General features: G+C 37.2%; 2 protein-coding genes across 6 annotated transcripts in view; one reads left to right on the forward strand and one right to left on the reverse strand.

Moving 5' to 3' along the window:
- Positions 1-224: 224 nt before the first annotated feature.
- LOC128017732 (ubiquitin carboxyl-terminal hydrolase 12) lies at positions 225-10,684 on the forward strand. Its single transcript, XM_052603197.1, has 9 exons — positions 225-390; positions 1,580-1,660; positions 1,951-2,164; positions 2,854-3,125; positions 4,553-4,629; positions 4,731-4,814; positions 5,128-5,325; positions 6,243-6,321; positions 7,895-10,684. The coding sequence occupies exons 1-9, from the start codon at positions 343-345 to the stop codon at positions 7,994-7,996; spliced, it is 1,155 nt and encodes a 384-aa protein (XP_052459157.1). The 5' UTR covers positions 225-342; the 3' UTR covers positions 7,997-10,684.
- Positions 10,685-11,195: 511 nt separating this feature from the next.
- Positions 11,196-25,169, reverse strand: part of LOC128017731 (rho GTPase-activating protein 6-like) — a 30,444-nt gene continuing 16,470 nt past the window's right edge. For 3 of the 5 annotated variants that reach the window (XM_052603192.1, XM_052603194.1, XM_052603195.1), the window contains exons 3-12: positions 24,955-25,023; positions 20,546-20,826; positions 17,707-17,905; positions 15,550-15,605; positions 15,071-15,221; positions 14,752-14,900; positions 13,869-14,045; positions 13,531-13,619; positions 12,910-13,109; positions 11,395-12,247 (exon numbers count right to left, since the gene is read on the reverse strand). In XM_052603192.1, the coding sequence (XP_052459152.1) occupies positions 11,904-12,247; positions 12,910-13,109; positions 13,531-13,619; positions 13,869-14,045; positions 14,752-14,900; positions 15,071-15,221; positions 15,550-15,605; positions 17,707-17,905; positions 20,546-20,826; positions 24,955-25,023 (1,715 nt within the window). In that variant the 3' untranslated portion in view covers positions 11,395-11,903. Of the gene's footprint in view, positions 11,313-11,394; positions 12,248-12,909; positions 13,110-13,530; positions 13,620-13,868; positions 14,046-14,751; positions 14,901-15,070; positions 15,222-15,549; positions 15,606-17,706; positions 17,906-20,545; positions 20,827-24,954; positions 25,024-25,169 lie in introns of those variants that run through there. The other 2 variants (XM_052603196.1, XM_052603193.1) reach the window with 2 other exon arrangements.

Here is a 25,169-nt window from a genome sequence, read left to right on the forward strand (position 1 = left end):
TAATATATAACTTATCAGAAAAAAAGCTGTGACAAAATTTGTTTAAAAAATGTAAACAAAATATGCGAAATATATATATTTTAAATAGCCTCTTAAAATATTCACGCTTATAGCATATCCTTTCTATGCTAAATCCCCCAGTATTTGTGAACAATGTTTTTAAAAATAAGTTTCTATGAACTGAAGTAGGTTTCTGTAGTGTTGTGTACTGCGCGCGCAGCTGCTAGGCGACACTCCCTCATTCCGCCGTGAGCTGGACCGACTGAAGGATTCACCGGAACTTCAGCCCGAGTGGCTGTCACCGTTTTAAATAGGGGTTCGGTCCAATATGGCGGAATACGGATGGAAATACTGATGACAGTCCGAAAGATTGCCTCGATTTGTACGATGGTGAGTTTTTCCTCGCTTGAGTGAGAGTTGTCCCGTCCACTGCGCTAACCTGTGTTTGGATTAGCCTGCTAATAGGGCTAGCTCAACAGCTACCAGATAAACAACCGCGTCATGACATGGCAGCGCAGCCAAAAAAAGTTTGCACACCTCTCTTTCTGTGTTTATAGACGCAGTAGAAGTTTGAAGACGTGGTTAAATTGACTTGAAAGCATTTTTTTGGTCAGATAATTTGATATTCTGCTCAAGGGTACAATGTATAGCCTAGCGTATCAGCGAGCGGCATACATAATGTCCATGTTTGATTAGCCGGACGGCTCAGCTTTATTTACGTCAGGTGATATCTGGCATGTAGATACTTTTCGATATGTTTACAAGTGGAGTGTTAAAGAGGAAGGATGGACGGGGTAACAGACGAGGTCATGCACGAGACTACAGTTCCTCCTCCTCCTGCTGCTGCTGTTAACATTATTTGAAGGACACAACTGAACTGATTTAATGAGTCCAGTGTTTTTGTAGTACTGCAAGGATTTTTTTACACGACAACATTCACAGTAGATCAGACTTACAACGAACTTAAAACTGAGGATTTGCCGTGTATTTAATACTGTTAGAAATTAAAAATGATTAATTTGGGTAACTACTGGTAGATTTAATTCATATTATTCACTATGTCCTTTCAATAGCAAGATATTTACAGTGTGTGGCCATTTCCTTATTTACCAGAAGTCACTGATAAACGGTTATAGACTTCAGGGGAGACACGTGGATTCACATCTTGTTGATTTAGGTTAGCCACCTCAGGGTGCCAGTATGTACTGTGTAAAAGAATTATGAAAAAATTACTTATCATAATGGAGTAAAAGTTATTGGTACATTGCATCAAAGTTCATCAAGTATTGGGTTGACATTATATGTGAAATTGTATATTATTTAGTTACATTTCCCACAGATTACCTAAGTCATAATGAATCCGTTCCCTTCCTGAAACAGAACCTTTAAAAAGACGACTCTAAATTAAAATGCTTGCACACACACACACAAAATCAAGATGTTAACTGCAATCATATTTACCCCCCCCCCCCCCCCCCCCCCCCAAATAAGTGTTGTCTCTGTTGAGCAACATACAGTTTTTGAAATGTCCGAATCATGGTTAATGAGTAAAGACAAGCATTGTGGCTGTTTCCTGTAGGGCGCCAATGCCTCTGCTCTGGAAAAGGAGATTGGACCGGAACAGTTCCCTGTTAATGAACACTACTTTGGGCTTGTCAATGTAAGTTTACATGTATTGTTTTGTCAGTGAATGTGCTATAAATAGAAGATGACTTTGTCATATTCCTTTACATTATAAAGCACATATTTTATGTATTGTGCCGTCACTTAATAGCAGATTTGGCAAGCATGTATAAAAGGCATCAAAGTATAATAATAAAACAACTCTGTATATCCAACAATGAGACATTAATTGCAGATATGACACACATTGTATGCGTATATATGTCATCACATGTCCTTCATCAATCGTAAATCTGTTCTTTGTTCATTCACAATCTGGTGATTCAGTTCGGCAACACCTGCTACTGTAACTCAGTGCTGCAGGCACTGTTCTTCTGCCGGCCCTTCCGGGAGAAAGTCCTGGCCTATAAGATCCAGCCGCGACGGAAAGAGAGCCTGCTCACCTGCCTGGCTGACCTGTTCAACAGCATTGCAACTCAGAAGAAGAAAGTGGGAGTGATTCCACCAAAGAAATTCATCTCCAGGCTGAGGAAGGAAAATGGTGAGATCCTGGGTCCTACAGTAAGCGATTTGACTGACAAGTTGTCAGTTGATGTGGGTTAGTGGGAACTGGGAATATTATGCAGGTGCCCGGAGATCTGTAAAATGATATGTGAAGATGTTGCTAATGTGCAGGTAAAATGCTGTTTTGAAATATTTGTAAACATTCTACATATATATATATATATATATATATATATATATATATATATATATATATATATATATAGAACACAGTTTTGAAATTGTAATAATATTTCACAATGTTCTGTTTTAAATACCATTTATTAGATTTGTATGAGATAGCGGTGTAGCTTGAACAGGTAGTCTGTTTCAAGTCAAGATGTGAAGTTATGCCTTAGTGAGTTTGATCGTAATATAGTAAATGATCTGATGGATTCAGTTATTACATTTGTTAGGATGATTAAAACAATAACAGAGCAGCTCATAAGAGTCATTTATCGTAATCCAGAATACACTGTTCATGCAGCATGCATGACATGGCATGACAATGCAATTTATTGTAGTATAATTTTGCTTGGACTGCAAATTCAGAACTGATGTAAAATCTGATTTCTTTTACCATGGCGCAGTAGATTTAGCTGCTCTGCTGAATTGCTATGCAATAAATGCTGTATACGTGACTGAAATGCACAGCTATTAAATGATTAAAATGATTTTTACCTACAGAGCTGTTTGACAATTACATGCAGCAAGATGCACATGAATTCCTCAACTACTTGCTCAACACCATTGCAGACCTGCTACAGGAGGAGACGAGCCAGGAAAGACAGCAGAATGGAAAGGTAGTACAGAATGGTGGAAGTGGAAGTGGAGGAGGAGGTGGAAGCGGTAGCAACACAAGCGAGGGTGAAACGGAGGAAAAGACCCAGCAGACCTGGGTGCACGAGATCTTCCAAGGCACACTGACCAATGAGACACGGTGCCTGAACTGTGAAGCGGTGAGTCAGAGGAAGTAGAGTGAGTCATACCTACCCTAAAGGGCTCTAGCTTTTGTTATTGAGATATGGGATGGATGAGTGAGTTGTTGTGACCATGTTTTCGTCACTTTACTTTTGACTAATCGGCATCTTGGTGATTGTGATACAGCACAAAGAACTCAGTTAAATGTTTGGATTGTGGAATATGATGATAACTTAGCTGATCCGAAATGTATGTGTGTGTTTAATAGTAATTTTAAAGGGTTAGTTCACCCAAAAATTTAAATAATGTAATTAATAACTTACCCTCATGTTGTTCCAAACCAGTAAGACCGCCATTTATCTTCGGAACACAGTTTAATATATTTTAGATTTAGTCCGAGAGCTCAGTGTCCAGAAAGGTAAGAAAAACATCTTCAAAGTAGTCCATGTGACATCAGAGGGTCCGTTAGAATTTGTTGAAGCATCGAAAATACATTTTGGTCCAAAAATAGCAAAAACTATGACTCTATTCAGCATTGTCTTCTCTTCCGTGTCTGTTGTGAGGCGTTCACAGCACTGCAGTTTAGTGATATCTAGTTTGCGACCGAATCATTCGATGTAACCGGATCTTTTTGAAAAAGTTCACCAAATCAAACTGAATCGTTTGAAACGGTTCGTGTCTCCAATACGCATTACTCCACAAATGACATAAGCTGTTCACTTTTTTAATGTGGCTGACACTCCCTCTGAGTTCAAACAAACCAATATCCCAGAGTAATGCATGCACTCAAACAGTACACTGACTGAACTGCTGTGAAGAGAGAACTGAAGATGAACACAGAGCCAAGCCATAATAACTGTAAAAATACAATACTAATATTTATGGCTGTGTTAATTTCTCCTTTTTAATACATTAAACCATCAAGCTTTTATTTGGCACAAAACTGTAGAGAGCCTCTCAAGCATCTCTTGTGTCGACAACAGCTGGTTTATAAGTGCTTCTCATCGCATGTTTGAGGTTGGCACATGTTGTGTTTCCAAATGCATGTTATAAGCAACCCAAACTCACAAACGGAAAGGGTCTATGTTTTTGATTTGATGATACTGCAGGTTGCTCATGGGTGCCCTCTTTCCTGCCAACATACACTTTGATATACTGAGTTGATGCATTTTCCACTGCATGCTGCTACTCTACAGTCTTTGTGATATTACATCATTGAATAATAGAGTGTGAACAGGAGGACAGCAAGGGCTTAAGGTTGCATTTGGGACAGGGTCTAGTTGTTTCTGGAAACACTATGTATTCTGAAACGCACCAGCATATTTCACCAGGGTTTCCTTACAACCATCCGACCGACCAGTCATTCAGACAAACCACCAGCTAGCTGATTTTGAGATATATATAGTCTTGCACAATATGTAGTATTAGAATGTATGACTGGTAATCATTTCCTCTTTCGTCCCAGGTGAGCAGTAAAGATGAAGACTTCCTAGACCTTTCAGTGGACGTGGAGCAGAATACCTCCATCACACACTGTCTTAGGTAAAGCCACAACATAACTGGCAAAAATGTCCCACTGCTTCAAATTCTATGTGTAATGTTTATTAATGTGGAAAGATAATGTGTTGTTTCTGCACTGACAGGGGTTTCAGCAACACCGAGACCTTATGTAGTGAATACAAGTACTACTGTGAGCAATGCAGAAGTAAACAGGAGGCTCAGAAAAGGTATGTAGTTCCAACAGACTGGGATGGCTAAAAGTACTCTTGTTCCGGAGGCGCTTTGGCTGTGGTATTTACTTCAACCAATTTAAGGCTGCTGCATCTCCACTGCCCCAGTCTATGTAATATTTCCATCCTTCCTGAATGCATCTTGGTGTTGTACTCAATGCATTACTGTGTTGGTTCTTTGCAGCAAGAGAGATTTTATTCATTGACCATTTAACAATTACAGTTGCTCAGGAAGTTGGCCAATAAAGTGCAGTCTGAGAATAGAGATGGAAATTCAAGTTAAAATTGATCCTGTCTCTCTTCCTTACAGGATGCGGGTGAAGAAATTACCCATGATCCTTGCCCTGCACCTAAAGCGCTTTAAGTATATGGACCAGCTTCATCGCTACACCAAGCTCTCTTATCGTGTAGTCTTCCCTCTGGAGCTGAGGCTCTTTAACACCTCCGGCGACGCTACCAACCCTGATCGATTGTACGACCTGGTGGCTGTAGTGGTGCACTGTGGGAGGTAGGTTTCTGACGTGACGGTCAGTTTAAAGCAAAAGTCCACCCAAAAATGGAAATTTACTCTTCTTTAGGCCATCCAAGATGTAGAGGAGTTTTTCTTAATCAGAATCAATGGATCCTCTGCAGTGAATGAATGCTGTCAGAATGAGAGTTCAAACTCCTGATAAAAGCATCACAGTAATCCACACGACTCTGTGAACTGAAAAGCTACATGTAAGAAACAAATCCAGCATTCAGGTGTTTTATTAAACCATCGCCTCTGGTCAAAATACCAGTCCATAAACCATAATAACACTTCCTCCAGTGAAAAAGTCCATCCCTTGTTATCGTCTCACATCAAAATCCACCAACATATTTGTTTGGACTGCTTTGGCTTGTAAATGTTTCTTGATCTGTGCATACTTCTCTCCTGATTCAGACAAGATTGCCTATTTCACTGGAGAATGCATAGGACACTCATAATTTTGCAAGAAGCAACAGTTTGAAGTCCTTGATGAATTTGTTTATTACAAATGCGCAGCTTTCCAATTAACAAGACATTAATAGATGGAGTCATGTAGATTACTGTGCTGCTTTTTTCATCTGCTTGGTCTCTCATTCTGACGGCACCCATTCACTGCAGAGTATTCATTACTGAGATTTCTCCAAATCTGTTCTGAGAAACACACACAATCATCTGCATCTGGTCTGAGTGAATTGAAAATGTACTCTTTTATTTCCCAAATGCATCCTATTGTGAATGATTTATCTATGCACAAGTTACCTTGTAATTATCAATCAAAATGTCATAAATCAATCCCCCACTGAAACAAAAGTCTTCTTCTGGTGTACCCTGGGATCCCTCTCTTCTATTCATAGCGCTGTGGAATCTCTTGTTTCTGTTCTTCATATCTTGTTAATATGTTTTCTTTTTTGTAGTGGTCCAAATCGAGGTCATTATATCACTATAGTGAAGAGTCATGGCTTCTGGCTGCTGTTTGACGATGACATTGTAGAGGTAAGTCAGAATATAATTGTTGCTCTGTTGATTGTTTCTTCTTCCAGCTCTTACTATAATATGTTCATTTTCATACTTAGTTTGCATTGTCTAGCAATGACTGTATGATTTGCAGCCCAAGGTATCTGGAAGTCTAGCACTGCCCAGAAGCATATGTCAGGTGATCTGTAGCTGCTGCTTATGCTTCACTAAGTGCTTGTCTGGAGTTTCCACACATTGACCCAAATACTTTTGAGTTCTCTGAATGAATTCTAGAAGTAGTGATGCATTAATGAGATCAAGACCAAGACTGTTATTCATTTGAATAGTTTAACTTGATGTTTTGAACATAGAAGTTTATGTCTTGTTTTAAAGAGCAATTTTTGTTGAAACGTACATAAAAGAGTGCTGTATGTTAGGGCTGCACAATTAATCTTAATTAAATCACAAAGACAATAAATCATGATTAGGCAGAAGCTACGATTGTCATGCAAGGTTCTGTGATCAGCAGTAAATTGAATCGCGTTTGATTAATCGCGCAGCCCTTATATATATATATATTGTGATCAATTACATGCTCAAGACACTGGATTGTTTAGCTTTGTTCAACACTGCTAGCTTAAAAGCGTACCTTGAATCAACACTGCGTGCACATTTATAGTATAAATCCATTTGGTATTGACACAGTGATGTGATTTCTGCTCTGATGCACGGTAACCTAGACAAATATTTACACACATGTTGTGAACACAAACTCTCAGGTGCTTCTCAGAACATGAAGTGGTTCTCGTAACATAAACCGCAGTCTTGTATAAATACCAAGCACAGTGGTATATATGTTAAATTGAGGCAGAGCAGTGCTTGCCTCTGTTGCATGCTAAAGTCAGATTTTCTTTATCTGTTTTTTATCTGATCACAGCTTTTTTTTTTAAGTCACTTAAACGTGAATTGTGTCATTTCTGCATCTTTAGTGACACCATGCAGAATTTCTGGTTAACGCTTGAACCAGTGTTGTTTTGTTCGACCCTGTTGTGATTCAAAATAGATTGCAATTACGTCCAGTGTTGCTATTGGGCACATGAATCACATGCCTTATCATTTGAAGGGATCCAAAGTTGCATACAACAAATAATACAAATGAAAGACATTTAAAAAAAATGTGTACTATGCAGGTTTGGAATTCATTTTTGGAATGGAATTTTTGCTTGAAATATCCTGGTGCTCATGTCAAGACTTATCTTTGGAACTCAAAGAAATAATTTTTCTTAATGAAATCTGAGATTTCTGTCCCTTCATTGAAAATCCATTCACTGGAAACTTTGACGCTTTAAAATGAAAGTAATTGTGATCCAAATAAAGTCTTCTGAAGAGAGACAACCCCTTTCTACCGTAAACATATTTAATTCTCATATAAACATTGATTAGTGCATATACATAGTGCACATCACATGTCATAAACTGAAGCTGAAACATGCTCGTTTAATGCTTATGTGTCATGCAAGCACGTTTAAGCTTCCGCAAGAACCAATTAGGTTTGTTTTCAGAAATTATCACAACAGATTCAGTACGTTTTCTCTTTTTTTCCCCCACACAGAAAATAGACGCCCAGGCGATGGAGGAATTCTTCGGTTTGACATCGGACATCTCCAAAAACTCTGAGTCAGGGTATATACTCTTCTACCAGTCTAGAGACTGAGCCAGCAGGAGTGACTGACAGAATGGGAAAGCGTGATTTGTGAGAGACCGGATCAGGCAGATGGGGAGCCTTGGGCTTTGTTGATACAGCTCGGCCCCCTGCTCCATCACCTCTCAGTCAAGTCCCTTTTCATCCAGGCTTGTCAGTGGAGCATCAGTCAGGCCCCAGACAGGAGCAGTTGATGCCAGAGTGACCTGGATACAGCACAGTAATCACCAGGCAGAAGTAATCGCCATCTGGTTCACCGTCGTCTCACTCTGCTTTGTGTTCTCAGCACACACAAAAACGCACATGAGCTAATCATACGTCTTGATGACCTGAGAATGGACATTGTATAAACTTTTTTTTTTTTTTTCACCACACATAGTACTAAGGTTCATTTCGATTATCTGGTTCACATCACATTCGTCAACGCTGGGTGGTGTGTCATGATTTCTGTTTTGTCTCCCTGTCATGATCAATCCAGAAAGCCGCTTGACAGTTCTTCACCCTCAGTTGTTCATCGGTAGCGTCAGACATGGCGCTTCATGCTGTATCAGTGTCAACCAGCTAGTTATAAATATGTTGAATGCAGAACCAGTGGCTCATGATGTAATTCGAGTAGAGCTGCTCCACCTGAAAGGATAAACCTGACCAGGTTTAAATCAGTCTGAAGGGGATGAGGATCTTTTAGTGTTGAGAACTTGACTAGTGATTTCACGTAAGGCCTGTGGATTGATGAGTGCTCTGCTCTGTAATGTAGAGAGGATTGTGGATACCAGAGTACTGCATGTAAACAGGATGTGGCTTGCCTTAAGAATGCTCTTTCAGTATTCAATGAATGTAAAACATTCTGCCAGTTCTTGTGCACTGCAAGTGCGTGTACAGCTTGATTGTCATATAGTGCACATTTAATAGTGCACTACTAACTGTAAAGTGTAACAAATGGAGATAGAAATTAGGGCTTTATATTATTCCGATTATAAGTTAAAGCTCATAAATGCCCGTCTTATTGAAACCAAAAGCTGCACACATTTCCAGTCGTGTTTCATGAACACTGTGGGATTGTCTGAAATCAGTATGGACTCATTCAGTTTAGCTATTGGTTGATTCAAACATAAAATGGCTCTACACTCCATTATGAAGTTCCTGATTCATTAAGTCGATTTAATTGGCTGCATCTACTCTTCTCTAGATCTCTATCGTCTCATCTGCCCACTTAATGTTTTAACTCCGCGTAGACCTAGATGGGAAGTGAAGCACAGCCGATGTTGAAGTGCATTTTTAGATCTGTCTGTAAATGCTAGGTTTAAACTGTGACTTGCTCAAACCTGAATGGCTTAGTAATTGTTAGATTGGTTAAGGGGACTCTGTAAAGGATTGGTTCTAGTTTGTGGATGTTGCACAGCCAGAAGGATGAGCCACTTCTCCCAGTTCACTCGCAGCTAGAAAATATAAGACTAGACCACCCTGAGATTAGGTTTATATGCAAAAATAAATACAAGACTTCAATACCTAATCTTGTGGAGTGCAAGGCAAAAAGTCTATACTAGTGAGGTACCATAGGTTTTTCTCGAAAGGTTCTCAGAAAAAAAATTGCCTTGCCTGGTGCCCTCATCTAATTTTTTTTCCCAACCGTAAAGTTGTGACTAAAATGGATAGTGTAAGAACGAAAATGTGGTTGATTTTTTTTCATTTCAGGTTTCCTTTGTAAACTACACTGGTTTTATTTGATTTATTTGGTTTGACAAAAATGTGTCAAAACTAACAGTGCTGCTGCTGATTATTATTCCATTCATCCTGTAAAGTCTACTTGCTATCAATGCATGCGTTCTATAATAATTCTTTACATTGTTATAAAGCATGTATAAAGGATCTTATAAACAAGACATCACAATGTTTGTACAGAAGTTTAAGCTTTTCGCTGGTCAGTTAACCTGCTGGCGTTGCGTGTCTTATTAAGTAGACTGAGCTATATGTTGAAACAAACTGACATATGGTGCCATGTCATGAAAACGACACATTTACACATGCTCTGTAAGAGTGTTTGTAGATGTGTCGTCATCACCGTTGAATTAGAGCTTGTCCAAGCCGAGTTAACTGGATATTTTATTTTTGAAATTGGCTTGTGATCTAGTAGAGAGTGTTTCTTTTTTTCGGGGCTCTTTTATTTCATGATTTTATTTATGTGTAATTATAATTGTTATAATAACTTTTTTCTTTGACAATCTCATTTTTCATACATTTGTTATTTTGTTCTTTATTTGGACACCAGGTCTGTTGAATGTATGGTATGTGGAGAGAGAGTTGAAACAAATGTAAGGTTGATGATTTTGGAATGAAGAGATTAATGCTGCAGTCTTGAGATTCGATACTAGACGTAGAAACAGTTAATGCACTGATCACATTAACAGCACCCTGAGAGTTTTGGCATTAGCAGACAGACGTAAACTACATCAAAACATGAGACAAACACAAACTAATGCTACGTCATGCTAACGTTAGTTGTGTTTCGTCCTGCCCCTTTCCATAACATTGTAGTAATGTTGTTTATTCCATACTGGGTTTGAAAAAAAAAGTGCACTTTCGATAAAGCAATGTACAAATTGTAAACCAGGTGAATTCTCTGGTTTTGAAGTGGAGTGGACCGCATGGATGAAAGATGGGACTGGATCACCCTGTCCCAAATAAAAAACAAACAAAAACACATCACCAACCTCCAGGGGCTTCATTTGGTCTGTGTTTCTTTATGATGTTATTAAACTGGGCAACACACATGTGGTTTCAAGCAATCATAGCTTGTGCCAACATGTAATCACTTCCACGAAGATAAATGTTCACAAGTGTTATTTGCAAAAATTTAAAGTAAGATATATATATATATATATATTTCATGTTCATGGCCAGGTTTCATGTTCATCACCATAAGTTTGATGTGAAAGACACCAGCAGCATTTTTTTTATCATTTTCTTGATCAATTAATATTTTGTTTAATAAATATCTGATAAAAGAAATACACCTAAATAAAGATCAGATCCTTCTAGCTTCAAGTATATATGATATATATATATATATATATATATATATATATATATATATATATATATATATATTTTGATCCAACCCAACTTTATAGGTTATGTTCACATGCAACTTTTATGTAAATATCACCCCCTTGTGGTCCAGTTATGCCATGCGTTCAGGGCATGTTCTCCAAAGTGATCAAAAATTGTCTTATTCTTCCAAAAACATCTTCCATTTCATCCAATCATTCTCAGACTGTGAATGGTCATTGAAGAGGTTTTGCAGCGAAGGGCTTCTTCTGACAACAGGAATCTGAAAAGCAACATGTCTAACATTTAACGGTGCAAATTCATTTCGTTCAGATCGGAAGAACTCAGAGCTACCAAAATGTACTTATATACACTTTATTTAAAAAAGATATCACTATATGTAAAAGTTTCTGTAAAGGTAAAGACCGAGCCTCAATCAGCTGCCAGTACATCAGAAAAAGTATAAAACTAATAGCCAGAAGTGAACTTCAGAAAGCTTCCATGTTAATGTAAACACATATTATAAGAGATTTCAGCCTTTGAAATGTATTTTCAGTGCCCACCGAGTGCATGTTTAGGATTCATGAATATAAAAGCTGCTTTCTATATAGAGAGGTTTATAACAGCCTGTGCTATATTTACATTCTATAATCAGAGATCTGTTTCTTGATTAAATACACTATTCTGACAGGTTTATAATGATTTTTTGATGTATTCTGAAAACCCATCTTGTTCTAGTGGATTAGATTATTTTATATAAACAGTATAGCGTCCGTAGATACATTATTTCTGTGTGTGTATCTGCTGGCAGATCTCTCTCTACACTTTTACGGTTCCATACTCAATCCCCAAACTACATCTGTTCACTTAGGAGTCAAACTACAGTCTCTGAGCCTGACACCTTGCCAGTGAAAAAGTCCCAGAAGTTGCTTGGTGGTTTGCTGTCCTCCGACGTCGTGGATGAGGCGTTGGAGTTTTGTCGTACCCAGATGCCTTTCTCTCTCGGACTCTGTGGTTGAGAACCGCTGTCCTTCCGTCGCAGACCGAAATGAAGGCGCTCCTCTGAGAACGTGTGCCTTGAACTGCCTTTCCTCTGCTCCTGGAGCTCTCTCTCTTCACCCTGAGCATTAGAGGAGGACTGGGACAGACTCAGAAGGTTGTGGTGGGAATGAAACTGCCTCATTTTACCAATGGACTTGGGTGAGACCTCAGAGGAACCTTTTGCAGACAACCACACACACACACACAGAATATACATATAATATTAGGTTGTGCTTATTTACACATAGAACAGTACACTACAGTTAAAAATGTTGGTAAGATTTTAAGAAATGTATATTTTATTAGTATGCATTAAACTGATAATTAAAAGTGTCAGTAAAGACATCTATAATGTAACACAAGATTTCTATTTCAGAATAAATGCTGTTCTTTTTAACTTTCTTTTCAAAGAATCCTGAAAAAAATAAAAGTTCCTTAAAATATTAAGCAATGCAGCGGTTTTTCAACATTGGCAATGTTAAAATCAGCATGTAAGAATGATTTCTGAAGCATCGTGACACACTGAAGACTAATGGATGCTTAAAATTTCCAGGAATATAAAACATGTAAAATATATTAAAATAAAAACAGCTCATTTAAATTGTAATGTTTCACAGTATCACTATTATCGCACTATTTTCCTTCAAAGAAATGCAGCCTCAGTGAGCATAAAAGCATAAAACATATCTTATCGACCTCAAAACTTTTGAATTGATTGTAGAGGAGATTGTAATTTCATAATTGCGTAACATTTATAACCTTTTTATCTTAAAAAGAGGTAGTAGATATTATTACTAGTCTAACTGCTGTATCCTCGTGAAGAACGTTGCACTACTCACGTTTCCTGTTGGTGTTAAGATGAAGCACATTGAGGAAGACCTCACTGCTCAGACTTCCGATCGCAGCTGTCTCTGGGTAAAGAGGACACAGCGGCTCCAGGGATGAGAGGTCATCACTGGACTGACCCACAGAGTCCAGAGATGCCTGTGTGTCCCTCCTTCCTCCGGAGTCCGTCTCCATCGTCAGGCTGCTACTACTGCTGTCACAATGGAGAGATGCGTATATTAGAGTTTGCACAGTGCCAATTATTGTGCTTTCACCTCTGTAATCAAACACATTAAACATGAGATTAAAATGGCAGCCTTTCATTTAGGGTAATTAACCCATTAACCATGTAAACATAACCCTTTTTAAAGTGTCTGGGTTCTGTCCGTTGAATAGAGTATCTAAAATTCCTCAGATTGAACTACATCATAGAGTGCAGTTGTGCCTGCCCACTTTTTTTAGCCATCTTGACTATATACAGTATATCAGATCCCGAAAGCAAACAACAGTGATAATATACGCTCACGGTCTGCTGTGATACTGCCACAAAATCAGAATCCGTTGCCTTTGGAGAAAACGAATGGGTTTTTTGATCCCTGGAAGCTGAGTGTCACACTTTTCAGTGAAAACCTGACCTGAGCTTCCTACGCAGCAGATAGTCAATGACATCAGGGTCCGTCTGAATGAGGCTCATGAGCACCTCCTGCTGCAGCTCAGCAGACACCTGCAAATAGGAAATCAAAAACACTCACTCAGCTAAAGCTCATACTTTTAGTATAGAAATACTTAAGAAGAAGAATTCAGCAAAGTCATCTTACAAGCTCTGTGCATACAAAGTTACATGTATCATATGCAGGCCTAACATTATATATAGTTATTAATATAGATATTCATTTTTAAATGACCCATGCATTTAATGGTATACACGCTCTACTGTCTGTCACTCCGTAGCTCCACCCTCTCTCTCTCTCACCGTGAAGAGATGTTGGTGGTTCTGGATGAGCATCAGGGTGACGGAGATGATGACAGTGCTGTCTTCTATGCCCAGAGCTTGAGGGCTGAGCTCTCTCTCTGATCCTCTCTCTTTCTGCAGGAGATTGGGCCCAAAGATCACTGCCAGGTTTGCTGCCGTCATCTTATTACCTGAGATCTAATCACAAAAACATTTTTTTTTTTTTGTCAATTTGTTTCAATTTGATTTGAAACATTTGATCAATAGTCTTTTGTGATGGAGCTGTCATATTAAATTATTAGCCATTATTAAATCTAGCACCGTCAGTTACATGACAATGGCTTGCTGATTTACACAGATCCTTTCTTTTTTTTTTTTATGTCAGTAGATGCATATAAAGAGCAATGGTGCATTTGCTTCAGATCCAACTTCCACCTAACCAAACCTTTAGTAGTGTCCAGTTTATTAATGCCCTGCCAAAGGTTTTGCTCTCGCAAACAGGCAAACACCTAGTGAAAATCTGTAAACTGCTGCAGAATCTGTTTGTTCAATCTCTGGTGTTTTTTCTGGAAAGATATTTGTTTTGTTTTGCTTTGTTTCATTGGATACAAAAATGCTGACCCAACAAATTATTGAGATCAATAAGAACCAACAGACACTGAGTATATATATAGTCAGTTTGCTTTCAGAAAGCTGTGTGCAATAGAGACCATTGGAATTCACTGATTACAAGATATCACGACATACAGATAACTCTTGCTCAACCACTCATCTGTATGAGATAAACATCCCAGTCATTTGACCCATTATATAAAGGCTTTTATAAAAGTGGAGGGGACTAAATTTGCCATGGCAAAACCATCTGTATCACAAATGACATTTATGATGCGACCCCAGAACATACCTCCTGCTGGTTGGGCCCAGTAGAGCTTTTTGCATTCTCCTGTACGGTATGAAGAAGCGTCAAGAGCCTCAGCAGGGTGTCACAATTACAGGGCGGCAACAGGTACAACAACTGCTGCAGGTATGTCAACTGATCTGCCCCCCTCAACTCTGTCAGACAAACACAAAACATCTGGTAAGGTGAGCATACTGTATTTGATAACAGATAATGAGAAGTGTGCTGGATATTACATAGTTGAATTGAGTATCCTGATTCCTGTGTAATGAGATAAATAATAAATGATGTGTGAGTGCCAGTCTCTGTGATTGTAAGCTCATACGGTTAGCGTGCAGGAAGGCCCGGTAGAGTTCTCGTGGTAACAGGGGGTCCGGCATGTCCCTCAGAAACTCCTTCAGTAATGCAGCCACGTCGTGGACGCTGTGCTCTTCGTGTAACACCACATCTAGCCCCATGTCAAAGTCCTCTCGCAGCTGAAAACACACAAGGACACAGCAGGGTGAAACATCATCAAACAAACCGGCACTGTACACATGACTCAAGTATTCCATGTATCCTGTGCCTGGACAAACACAGTATAATATACACATACAAATCCCAGTCGATCTGAAGTCAGCTATGAAAACAAGACACTGTACGTGGCTTGGATCGGTGTCTAAAACATTCACTATACTGGAGACGTGATACTGTCAGCAGTGTGTTTCTAGAATCAATGTTGAAGACAGGGGGCGCATGCCACACGTGAAAGAGAAGAGATGTGTAGAACTGGCTCTAGAGAGCAGCTGGAACTGACAAACTTACTTGACGGACTCTTTTTTTGGAGCTGCCTACGCGGAAAATCCCCAACGTTTTTAACCCTAGAGAGAGACAGAGACAGAGAGATAGTAAACAACTGTTGGGTTCATATTCAATTTTCCTGATTTCATATCTATTTGTTTTTTGAGTGGCGTCTCATTTGGGTGACCTTCTGTTTGCAGCCTGAACCCGGATGTGTTTAAATTAGTTTACCGATATTTCAGGGAAAGAACACAATTCGCAAAAGTATTTGGGTTTACATTATTTTGGACACGACATTGTTACACTCATACAGTTCATAAACATATCATGAATGTTATGTTCTTTAAACCAGGGTTGTGCTCCATGGAGAACTAAACTGAGAATGCCTTTTAAACTCTTGAACTTAAATTTGAATTACAGCAGCCAACCCAGAGGCAGCATTATAATTAAACTAGAATGAAGCCATTGGTAATCCTGTATTCCCGATCAGGCGTTTAATATCTGGCAGAAAGCAGTTGTCAATGATATCTAAACTGATATAATTTTTCCCAGCTTTTCTAAGATAAGACAAAAAGTTTCCTCTTCTAGTCTTTATTTTTTTTACATGTAATTCTGAAATTTTGTCAGAAACTCATTTCCTGACTTGCCCAATCTTCCACCACAATCCCATCTAGATCAAATTCTCGAAGTGTTTTGTCTTCTCTATACAGGCTGATCTCCTCTATTTCTCCTCCTTCTCTCTCCTTTATCGAGCACCAGTGAGAGTCAGACTTCTGCCTCACATCTGAAGATGAGATCTGGAGCCAGGTCTTGTCCAATGTCTATAATTGCTCTATTGATGTACAATTTAATCTTATCCAATTCAATTTTATTCATAGATTATTTTTTTATAAAATTGAGGTTGGCAAAAATTAAGTTGGTCTCTTATGCAATCGTTCCCATCAGGCCCATGCAGACTTAATACAAATGTTTTGATTATGTCCATCCTTAAATTCTTTTTGGCTATTTCATTTTTAAAATTGCATTTTTTGGAATTCCTCCAAATTTCACAGTTTACCAACATACTTCTACTATGGAAACAAAATCTTGCTCCATCTTTTGTTGACTGGCTGCTAGATGTAATGAGCTTCATTTATTTGAGAAAAAAAAAAGTACACAATGAAGGGCAATACTGGCATATTTTCTGAAACTTTTATTAGTTTTTTTTTTCTGATTATGCAAATTCTTCTTCTGTAGTCTGCCAACCTAATCATCAGGATGTCCTTGTGATCGTGGCTTGTTTTTGATCAAAAGTGTATTAAGTACAAGTAAGTGCTTTGTATCTACATAATTGATCATTTTTTATGTTTTGTTTGATGATGCAAATATGTAGAATATGTACATGGGTGATTACTTTATTTTTTTGTTTCTAATCTCAGATTAAAAGTTTATTCTATACATAATTTACATACACTATATTTTTTTTTTATTGTAATTTTTTGTGGGGAAAATTTTTTTTTTTTCTATTCTCCTGTATCTTTATCCTTTTATCACTATAAAAAGTTAGAAACCTAGAATGAAATTGGATTCTCTCTCTCTCTCTCTCTATACTTTCTGATTTCATTCTAGTTTAATAGTTTGTAGCCACATATAGAATTTTGAGTTTAATTTGTATATTTTATTATATTTAATGCATTCATTTTCATTGTATAGACCAAGGTGAAAGATCGCTTTATTTCCCTCCGATTTAATCTCATGTAATACTTCCAAATGGCACTAAAATGTGTTCCTGTAGCTCAATTGGTAGAGCATTGCACTATGAAGCGCAAGGTTGGGGGTTCGATTCCCTGGGAACACATGATAGGTAAAAATTGATATCCTGAATGCACTGTAAGTCGCTTTGGATAAAAGCGTCTGCTAAATGCATAAATAAATATAAAACAATATAAAGTTGTCTGAAAACGATGTGTTATATATTTTGTGTTGCTGTAAGTCCAAATGTTTATCGTTTAGATGGTTAACTTATTCCACTTTATTTATGGAAATAAATCGGTCAGAAATGAATGAAGTTGCCTTGGAATAATGACATTTTCCTTCTGTTTCAAACTTCTATAATCCATTTCAAATTTCAATTCAACTTCCTGTTCTTCCAGTTTTGAAAGAGATCACTGGCCATGTGCTGTTATGCTGTTTGCAGCTCACCGTAGGTCTCGATGTGTTTACAGCAGCGCTCTACCACTCGGGGAACTTGTCTGTAGATGGGATTGAGACTGAGTTTGGCCTGTGTGCGACCAGCAGCCTTTTTCAGCTCCAGCTCATTAGGGTGAGAGAGCTGCAGAGCTTCAAGTAGTCTGGACTGACTCTCAACCATATCAGAGATGGAGTCCACAGACATCCCTCCCTGACAGAGAGGAAGAGAGAAATCAAAGATAGTAAGACAGATGAATGAAGGTACAGTGTGTGCTGTACGTAAGGCTTAAGCAATAAAGGTTCAAATGACATCATCAATCTCGCGAAAGCTTGTTCCAATTACAATGAATTATTAAAACAGATAAACACCTGAAACCCTGGTCAGAAAAGAGTTCAATGGCAGTGAGAAAAAATCTGAACACAATAAATCTGTTTGCGCTATGTATACAAAAGAAATGTAAACGGATTTCCATGAAAGCTTTTCAGATGTCAACATAATGACTGAATAACCCATTAACTCTTTCTCTCTCCATGTTTGGGTGGAGAGAATGGAGAGTTTGATTTGGCAAAGACCCAGACATAAATCTCATTGGCTCCTGCTGATATGTAGCCTCCCATAGATATGTTGTCTCCAGTCTTACACCCATACGCCATCAAACAATAACCTGAACCACGCTGCCTGCTGCCACTGCTGTAGTTCGTCTTCAGAAAACAATTGAAGATATTTGGATGAAAACCAGGAGGCTTGAGACTGTCCCACTGACTGCAAAGTAAATTACAATGTCAAGATCCAGAAAAGTATGAAAAGGATCGTCAGAATAATTTCAAGCCTCCTGGTTTTCATCCAAATATCTTAAATTGTGTTCTGAAGACCAACAAATCATTTACAGGTTTGGGACGACATGGGGTAAGTGATTACAATGACTAAATTTTCATTTTGGGGTGGAGCATCCATTGAACACTATTTTATTTATTTATTTAAGTGGTTATAGCATACATTTAAGTCAAGTCACATTTTATATGCTTTATACAATACAGAGTGTTTCAAAGCAGCATAGAAATAAACTGGAAAATAATAGTGTAAATTTAAAAAAGTTAAAGTAAACAACTTCAATTTCAGCTATAAAGTAGTATAAATCAGCTTAATTTAGTTCAGTGTTGATCCAGTTTAGTTCGATCACAGTGAATAAAAGTTTTTAGCACATTTTAGTTATAAATGATCATGTACTATGGTCAGAAAATTATATAAGACATTCATTAATTGATTTGTATTGAACTGACATTTTTACTTTTAGTATTTTAATTTGAATTACAATTAATTAGAATTCTATATTTAATTTTAATTTTAATTGAAATAGTTTACATTAACTTTATACCATCTTAGATACCCAGAGTTGGGGTAGTTACTCAAAAAAATTAATTAGTTACTAGTTACTTCTGTAAATTGTAATGAGATTACTTTACTAATTACTGCATTTGAAAAGTAACTTCACTACTTATTACTTAACTTTTAACTTTTTAGGGCCCTATAAAACCTGTTTTATTTTTTCCCAAATTCCATTTTATTTTTTTCCAAATTCTGTTTTTCCGTTTAAATTTTTCTGGATTCCATTTGTTTCTGCTTATTTTTTTCTCAACTCCTTTTTAATGGTTAAATTTAATTGTATTAATCAAATACTTGTCTTTAAATTAAACTGGACTTTTATTTTGACGTGCTACCTATATGAATACCTATACAGTTCTGTGTATGTGATGTGACGCTAGTTTTACTCAAATCAAACGGTCAAATGCTCATGAAGTGAATGCAGCATGACTCTCAGTGCAGCTCTGGAGGGGGGAAAAACATTTCATAAGGCTATTTTAAGAAATAATTGAATAAATTAAGTAGTTTTTATGCATGTAAATATGTCAATGACTTGCTGAAGTGCATGAAAACCAGCTATGTATGTATTAGACCCGGAAATAAAGTCTCTCTCTCTCTCTACTGTATAAAATGTACATTATATATTATGTAAAGTATAATATTATACACTATAATATAATATAGTATTGTATTATAGTTATTATATCCAAGTTGTCTGTCTTTAACGCAACATTAGGTTAATGTCAATAAACGATCATGTACTACAATTACGAGTCATTCTATAAGGTGACATTTCAGCACTTGACAAACGGACAGCGACTTCTCTAGGCAGCACACAGCTACGTGCGATTGCTTTATGTGCATTGTTGGGAAACGCACGTGAAACAATAACGAACGATGGTAAATGTACTATTAAAAAATGCTCTTAATCGTAAGAACTAAGTTACCCCCAACACTGTAGATACCATTATCTCAAAATATGACTCCATAAAGGTTTATTTTTTATATATATTTCTGAATCTGAAGTTTATCATTGACAGTGACAGTGTCAATGAGATCAGTGAATTATCTTCTTTTTTTGTTATTTTGTTTTAATCTGTGAGATGCATGGGGAATTCTGTGAATGAAATGATGCCAGGTTAGTGATAGCAAGGAGTTTTTATTGGCTCTGATTTATATTTGCGTAGATAGTGTCCTCTTCTCTTACTTGCTGACGTATGAGATGTCGGCAACAATCTCTCAAAGTAATAGCACACGTAAATGTGTTGTCATTTATATCTGTCAGGCCTAAAGTTATGCATTTGATGTTGTGTGTAATAATGAATTGCAGATGTTTTTCAGGTTAGATGTTCAGCATGACTCGGGTTCTGTGTTTTAATAATCAGCTCTTGATTACTAGATCAAAAGACCAAACTCATACTGTACATACCACAGCTTTTAGAAGATTTTTTTTTTTTTTTTGAAGTTTTAAAGATAATATGCACTTACCCGTCTGTGAGTGCGTGAGGTGTTGTCCAGGAACGCTGATGAGGGATGTTTGCTGTGGGCCTCCAGTGCTGGTGAGGAGGCAGCATCAGGTGATAAGGATGTATTTCCCAGCCGCTGGTTTCCATTGTGCTGCCTTTTCTCGGCACGGAAGTGAAGAACACTGGCCTCCAGGTCCAGACAGTCCCGTCGGCTCTCTTTCAGGGCATCCTGCCGTTGCTTGTATGCCCAGTCGTTTGCGATTACCTGGGCGAGCGGGATACCGAATGCTTTGGCTGCAGACTCTGGTGAAGAATCCAAACAGTTAACAGACAAATGACTTTAACAGTAGGCTTATGGATAGATTTTGATATTTAGTGTCTATAGTTTCCAAAGCTTTTTTGATTAGATGTACTGGTAAATATACTGGTAAAGAAATGAGTAGACTGAATGCACTGTAAGTCTGTGCTGGATAAAAGCTTCCGTTAAATGCATAAATGTAGATGTAACATAAAGGGCGTGTTAAAATCTTGGAGTTTTGGACTAGTTTGACACTACATTTCAGGAAGGGAGTGTGTGAAACATGTCAAATTCATTCTTTATTTCAGTAAACAATGACTCTGCACATATCGAATGTCATCACAAAAACCTCTAACTCATTATTTTTTATCTTCCTATATTTTTATATCCTATTTAATATATATTCTATATTAATATCTCTAAGCCTTTTATTTCAGGTCAATTTTGAGATTTTGCATCCATAACTTCTTTCAGACTAGTGAAAAGGAAACATCCAAAACACATTTAATTGTTTAGTTTATTACACTTGATCTATTTGCGTCTTTAGATTTCAATTACAATACATATCTTTAAAAGTTTTCTCAAAATTGGAGAAAATATTTTGTATGTTCCACAGAAGAGAGTCATTCAGGTTGAGAAATGATGACAGAATTTTCATTTTTACATGAATTGTCCTTTAAAGTTAATATCTGATTGTCTTTTATTTGACTATGAACGATACTGCACTTTTAATATCTATGGGCCACAAATGACATTGTCGATTTTTACATAACTCGAAAGTATCATATAACAACTATAACGTTTCAGACAAATCTTCTTATGATCAGTATTTAAATGCAGCCTTCCTGTGCTGTTCAGTAAGTGATCTCATGTGTAGCCGCTGTTTGCTTTTCTTGTGCTAAGAAGGAAAACATCTTTATTTGCCCAATGGGATTAAATTTAGAAAGCTCTATTCGACATATGGCACACATCAACATACTTAAAACATATTTGGGAAAGTAAATAAATACAGACATAAAACAAAAAAATAAATGAAACATAAAGTAACAAAAATATGTAAACAACTGTTAGCAAACAAAATTTAGCCTCTCTTGTATATCTACAGTTTGATAGTTATTTAATTAAACCATTTCAGAGATGAGATGTAATAGCACTTTTAAAAACCCTGTTTCTGCTAGATTTTACACGCTTTACCTCAAAGAAAGCTTTATTTATCATATTCTACTAAAGCAGCCTAAATGTAAGTGAACTACTGTCTATGTAGATGGGGAGGAACAAAGACATGATGCATACGTAAAGCACACTCTTTTAAATAGCATCTTTAACACCCTAACAGGACTACACTGAGGTTACATCTAATCTGTTTTGGCCGTCAAAGCAACACAAAAGCAAAGCAGTCTTGTCTTCCTCTCTCCTCCCTCACAATCCCTTTTCTCTTATCTCTGCCCCAGGGCTTAAAAGTCTAGTCGCAGGTCAGGTTAGTTTGGTCCACTAGTTGCTAGTCCTTGCTAAGCTGGATGAATATGGGGATTGAGTCCTCTTTAAATAAATTCCTCCCTTTACCCTATCACCATCCTTCATTCAGCCCTCCCCACCCGTCACCTTGAGCTGACGCACATGCTGGAAACAAGTGCCAGACTGTGGTTGCAGGTGGCAGGCGTTTGGCTGAACTCCAGGAACATGGCCAAACAAATCCGACAGACTCAGGTATAAGTGCTGCTTTAGCTCCGGCAACTTCAGTCTGACCTCTTTACATATCTACAAACTCTCATCTGAACGTTAGTAGCATACAGACTGGCTAACTGAAATGCACTTGCAAAGTTACATGCAGTCAAGAGAATGTCTGTTGGGAGACCATCAAAAAAAAAAAAAAAAAAAAACAGATATAAAGCAGAGAGTCATCTAATAATCGAATGACAGTAATAGGTGAAAAGTTACTTATTGTCAACAGAACGCTCAAAAGGGACCAGCAAAATAAAGTTTTTTTTTTTTAATTGCTACTTTTATTAAGTAATGATGCATTGAAAGTTGATCAAAAGTGAAGTCTTTTTGAAATTTCAATGCATCAAGGAATCCTGAAAAAAAAAAAATGCATCATGGTTTCCACAAAAAGATTAAGCAATGTTTTCAACATTGATAATAATAAGAAATGTTTCTTCAGCACCAAATCAGTATATTAGATGATTTCTGTAGGATCATGGAGATTGGAGAAAAATTCAGCTTGGCCGTCACAGGAATAAATTATTTTCAAATATATTTAAAGAGAAATCAATTATTTTCAATTATTATTATAAACTTTTGAACTGTGTAGTTACATCAAAAAATCTAGCGTAAATAAAACTCAATTTAATCAATACAACTCACGAGTTTTTGTTGAGCATCCTCACAAAAACTGGTTTTACTGTTTACACACTGGAATGGTTTCAGAATGGTTTAGATGGTATCAGTATGTGAGTCAGTAGCCATTATTTTAGCCCCTTGAAGTCGAAAGTAAAGCAGTCAGTCAAGTTAACATTATTTAGTAAACTGGATTAAAAAAAAAACTCGCAGTACCCAGTGTGTGACATCACAGGGTTGGTTTGCCCCTGCTGGTTTGGGGTGAAGACAAGCTGCAGGTTGGAAACTATACGTGGTTACATGGGTACCTGTCAAAACAGCCATTCTGACATATTTTTTTGTGAGAACTTAATTTGGTCCTCGGATGCTGTCCCAGATGCGGCTTTTTTGTGTGTGTCTGTGCACACAGAAACGATCTATCACAGCGCACGAGTACTGCATTGAAATCTCTTTCAAGTTGTCTCACGCTTGAATGGCTTAAAACACTTCAACGTTTCAACTGACAAGACTTTAAAACATGTCAGAATGATACACTTTTTTTGAGGCAGCAGCAATAGCCCAATCGTTCAGATAGGAATAAGTTTTGTGTAATGCAAATATGTCTAAAAGGTTTGACATAACAATAAGATGTTACATGAATGATATTGTATGAAGCGTTTCTTTACATCACGTTGCACCTCGCTTTATGAAAACATGTTTGGGATACCAAAGATCATCAAAACTTTGAGATTTAGATGGTTTGATGTCGGATGTTCATCCAGAAATTGTTATATTACTTCACTGGCCATTGGAACAAACCAACCCCTATGACATCACACGCTGAAAACAAAACGTCCTTTTTTCATTGAAGTTGTTACATTAATCATGTTTGTTATATATGTTTTTTATCAAAGTGGAAATAATGTAAACTCGGCTGACTACTTCACTTCCACATTAAATGATCCTACAAAAAGACAAAAACAAAGTTGAATACAAAATACAAAGAAAACAATGCATATGCATTCACAGGGATGCACACATTGTATTGCGTATTAAAGTTTTAAAGCTGTGTGTCTTAAAGGCCTGTGGGATTTGCAAGAACTGACACACCAAACAGTCCTGTCAACCAGAGTCAGAGGATCCACAGAGGGAACAGCCATTTATAGTCTACATTACTGTCCACCAGCATCACCAAAGAATGACGTTTGTAGCATGGTAGTAAAGATTAAACAATGACGTCATGAAGAAGTTGACAAATATAAGTTGGCATTTGGATGAAATTTGAAATGCAGTTTCACTATCATTTGTTTGTAGTTTAAAATAATCTAAGAGCAAATACTTAAAGACCTGCCATTTAAGTCTCTATGTTTTATGGGTTGTTTGTTTAACAAAGATTACAAGACTGCATGAGCTCAGGAACACTGTCTGAAAAACATGGTGCACTTAAAGACAATCCGATTTTTTCCATAATGCAGCATATTTAAAAGTAAAATGCGATAATCAACAAGAAAAATGTAGAAAAATGTTAGTCTTGAGAAGTGAGCATTATGTACTAGAATGGAGCCAGAATGATTTGCTAATGCAGTGCCATAGCTACATAGCTGATGGTAGACCTTGGCAAAAAGAATAGAAAGGCACTTTAGAGGAAGATCAAGCTATTCTTTTATCATTAACAAAAAAATATCACAAAGACAAACCATGTTTTCTTTGGATTTTCTTTTGTGAGACATTACAATGTTTAAACCATTGCCTTTCTAGTCATTTACACACAGGGTGCATGAGATTTATTTGAAAAATGACATAAAAGCATATCTTACCTCGCTCTTTCTTTTCTTTTGAGAAGGAGTCAAACTTTCTCCGCAGTGATTTCCTCCTTTTACGAATCTCTGGAGATAAAAAAAGAAAAACAAAGAATGAAGAAAAAAATGGATTATGGTTGCTTTTGTGTAGACACCTATATAAAATTATATATACATAATTACACAAAATATAATTTCTACAAATATTATGTTATTTAAATGCACTACTGTTC

This window comes from Carassius gibelio, chromosome A7 (assembly GCF_023724105.1).
Source record: "Carassius gibelio isolate Cgi1373 ecotype wild population from Czech Republic chromosome A7, carGib1.2-hapl.c, whole genome shotgun sequence".
Lineage (NCBI taxonomy): Eukaryota > Metazoa > Chordata > Actinopteri > Cypriniformes > Cyprinidae > Carassius > Carassius gibelio.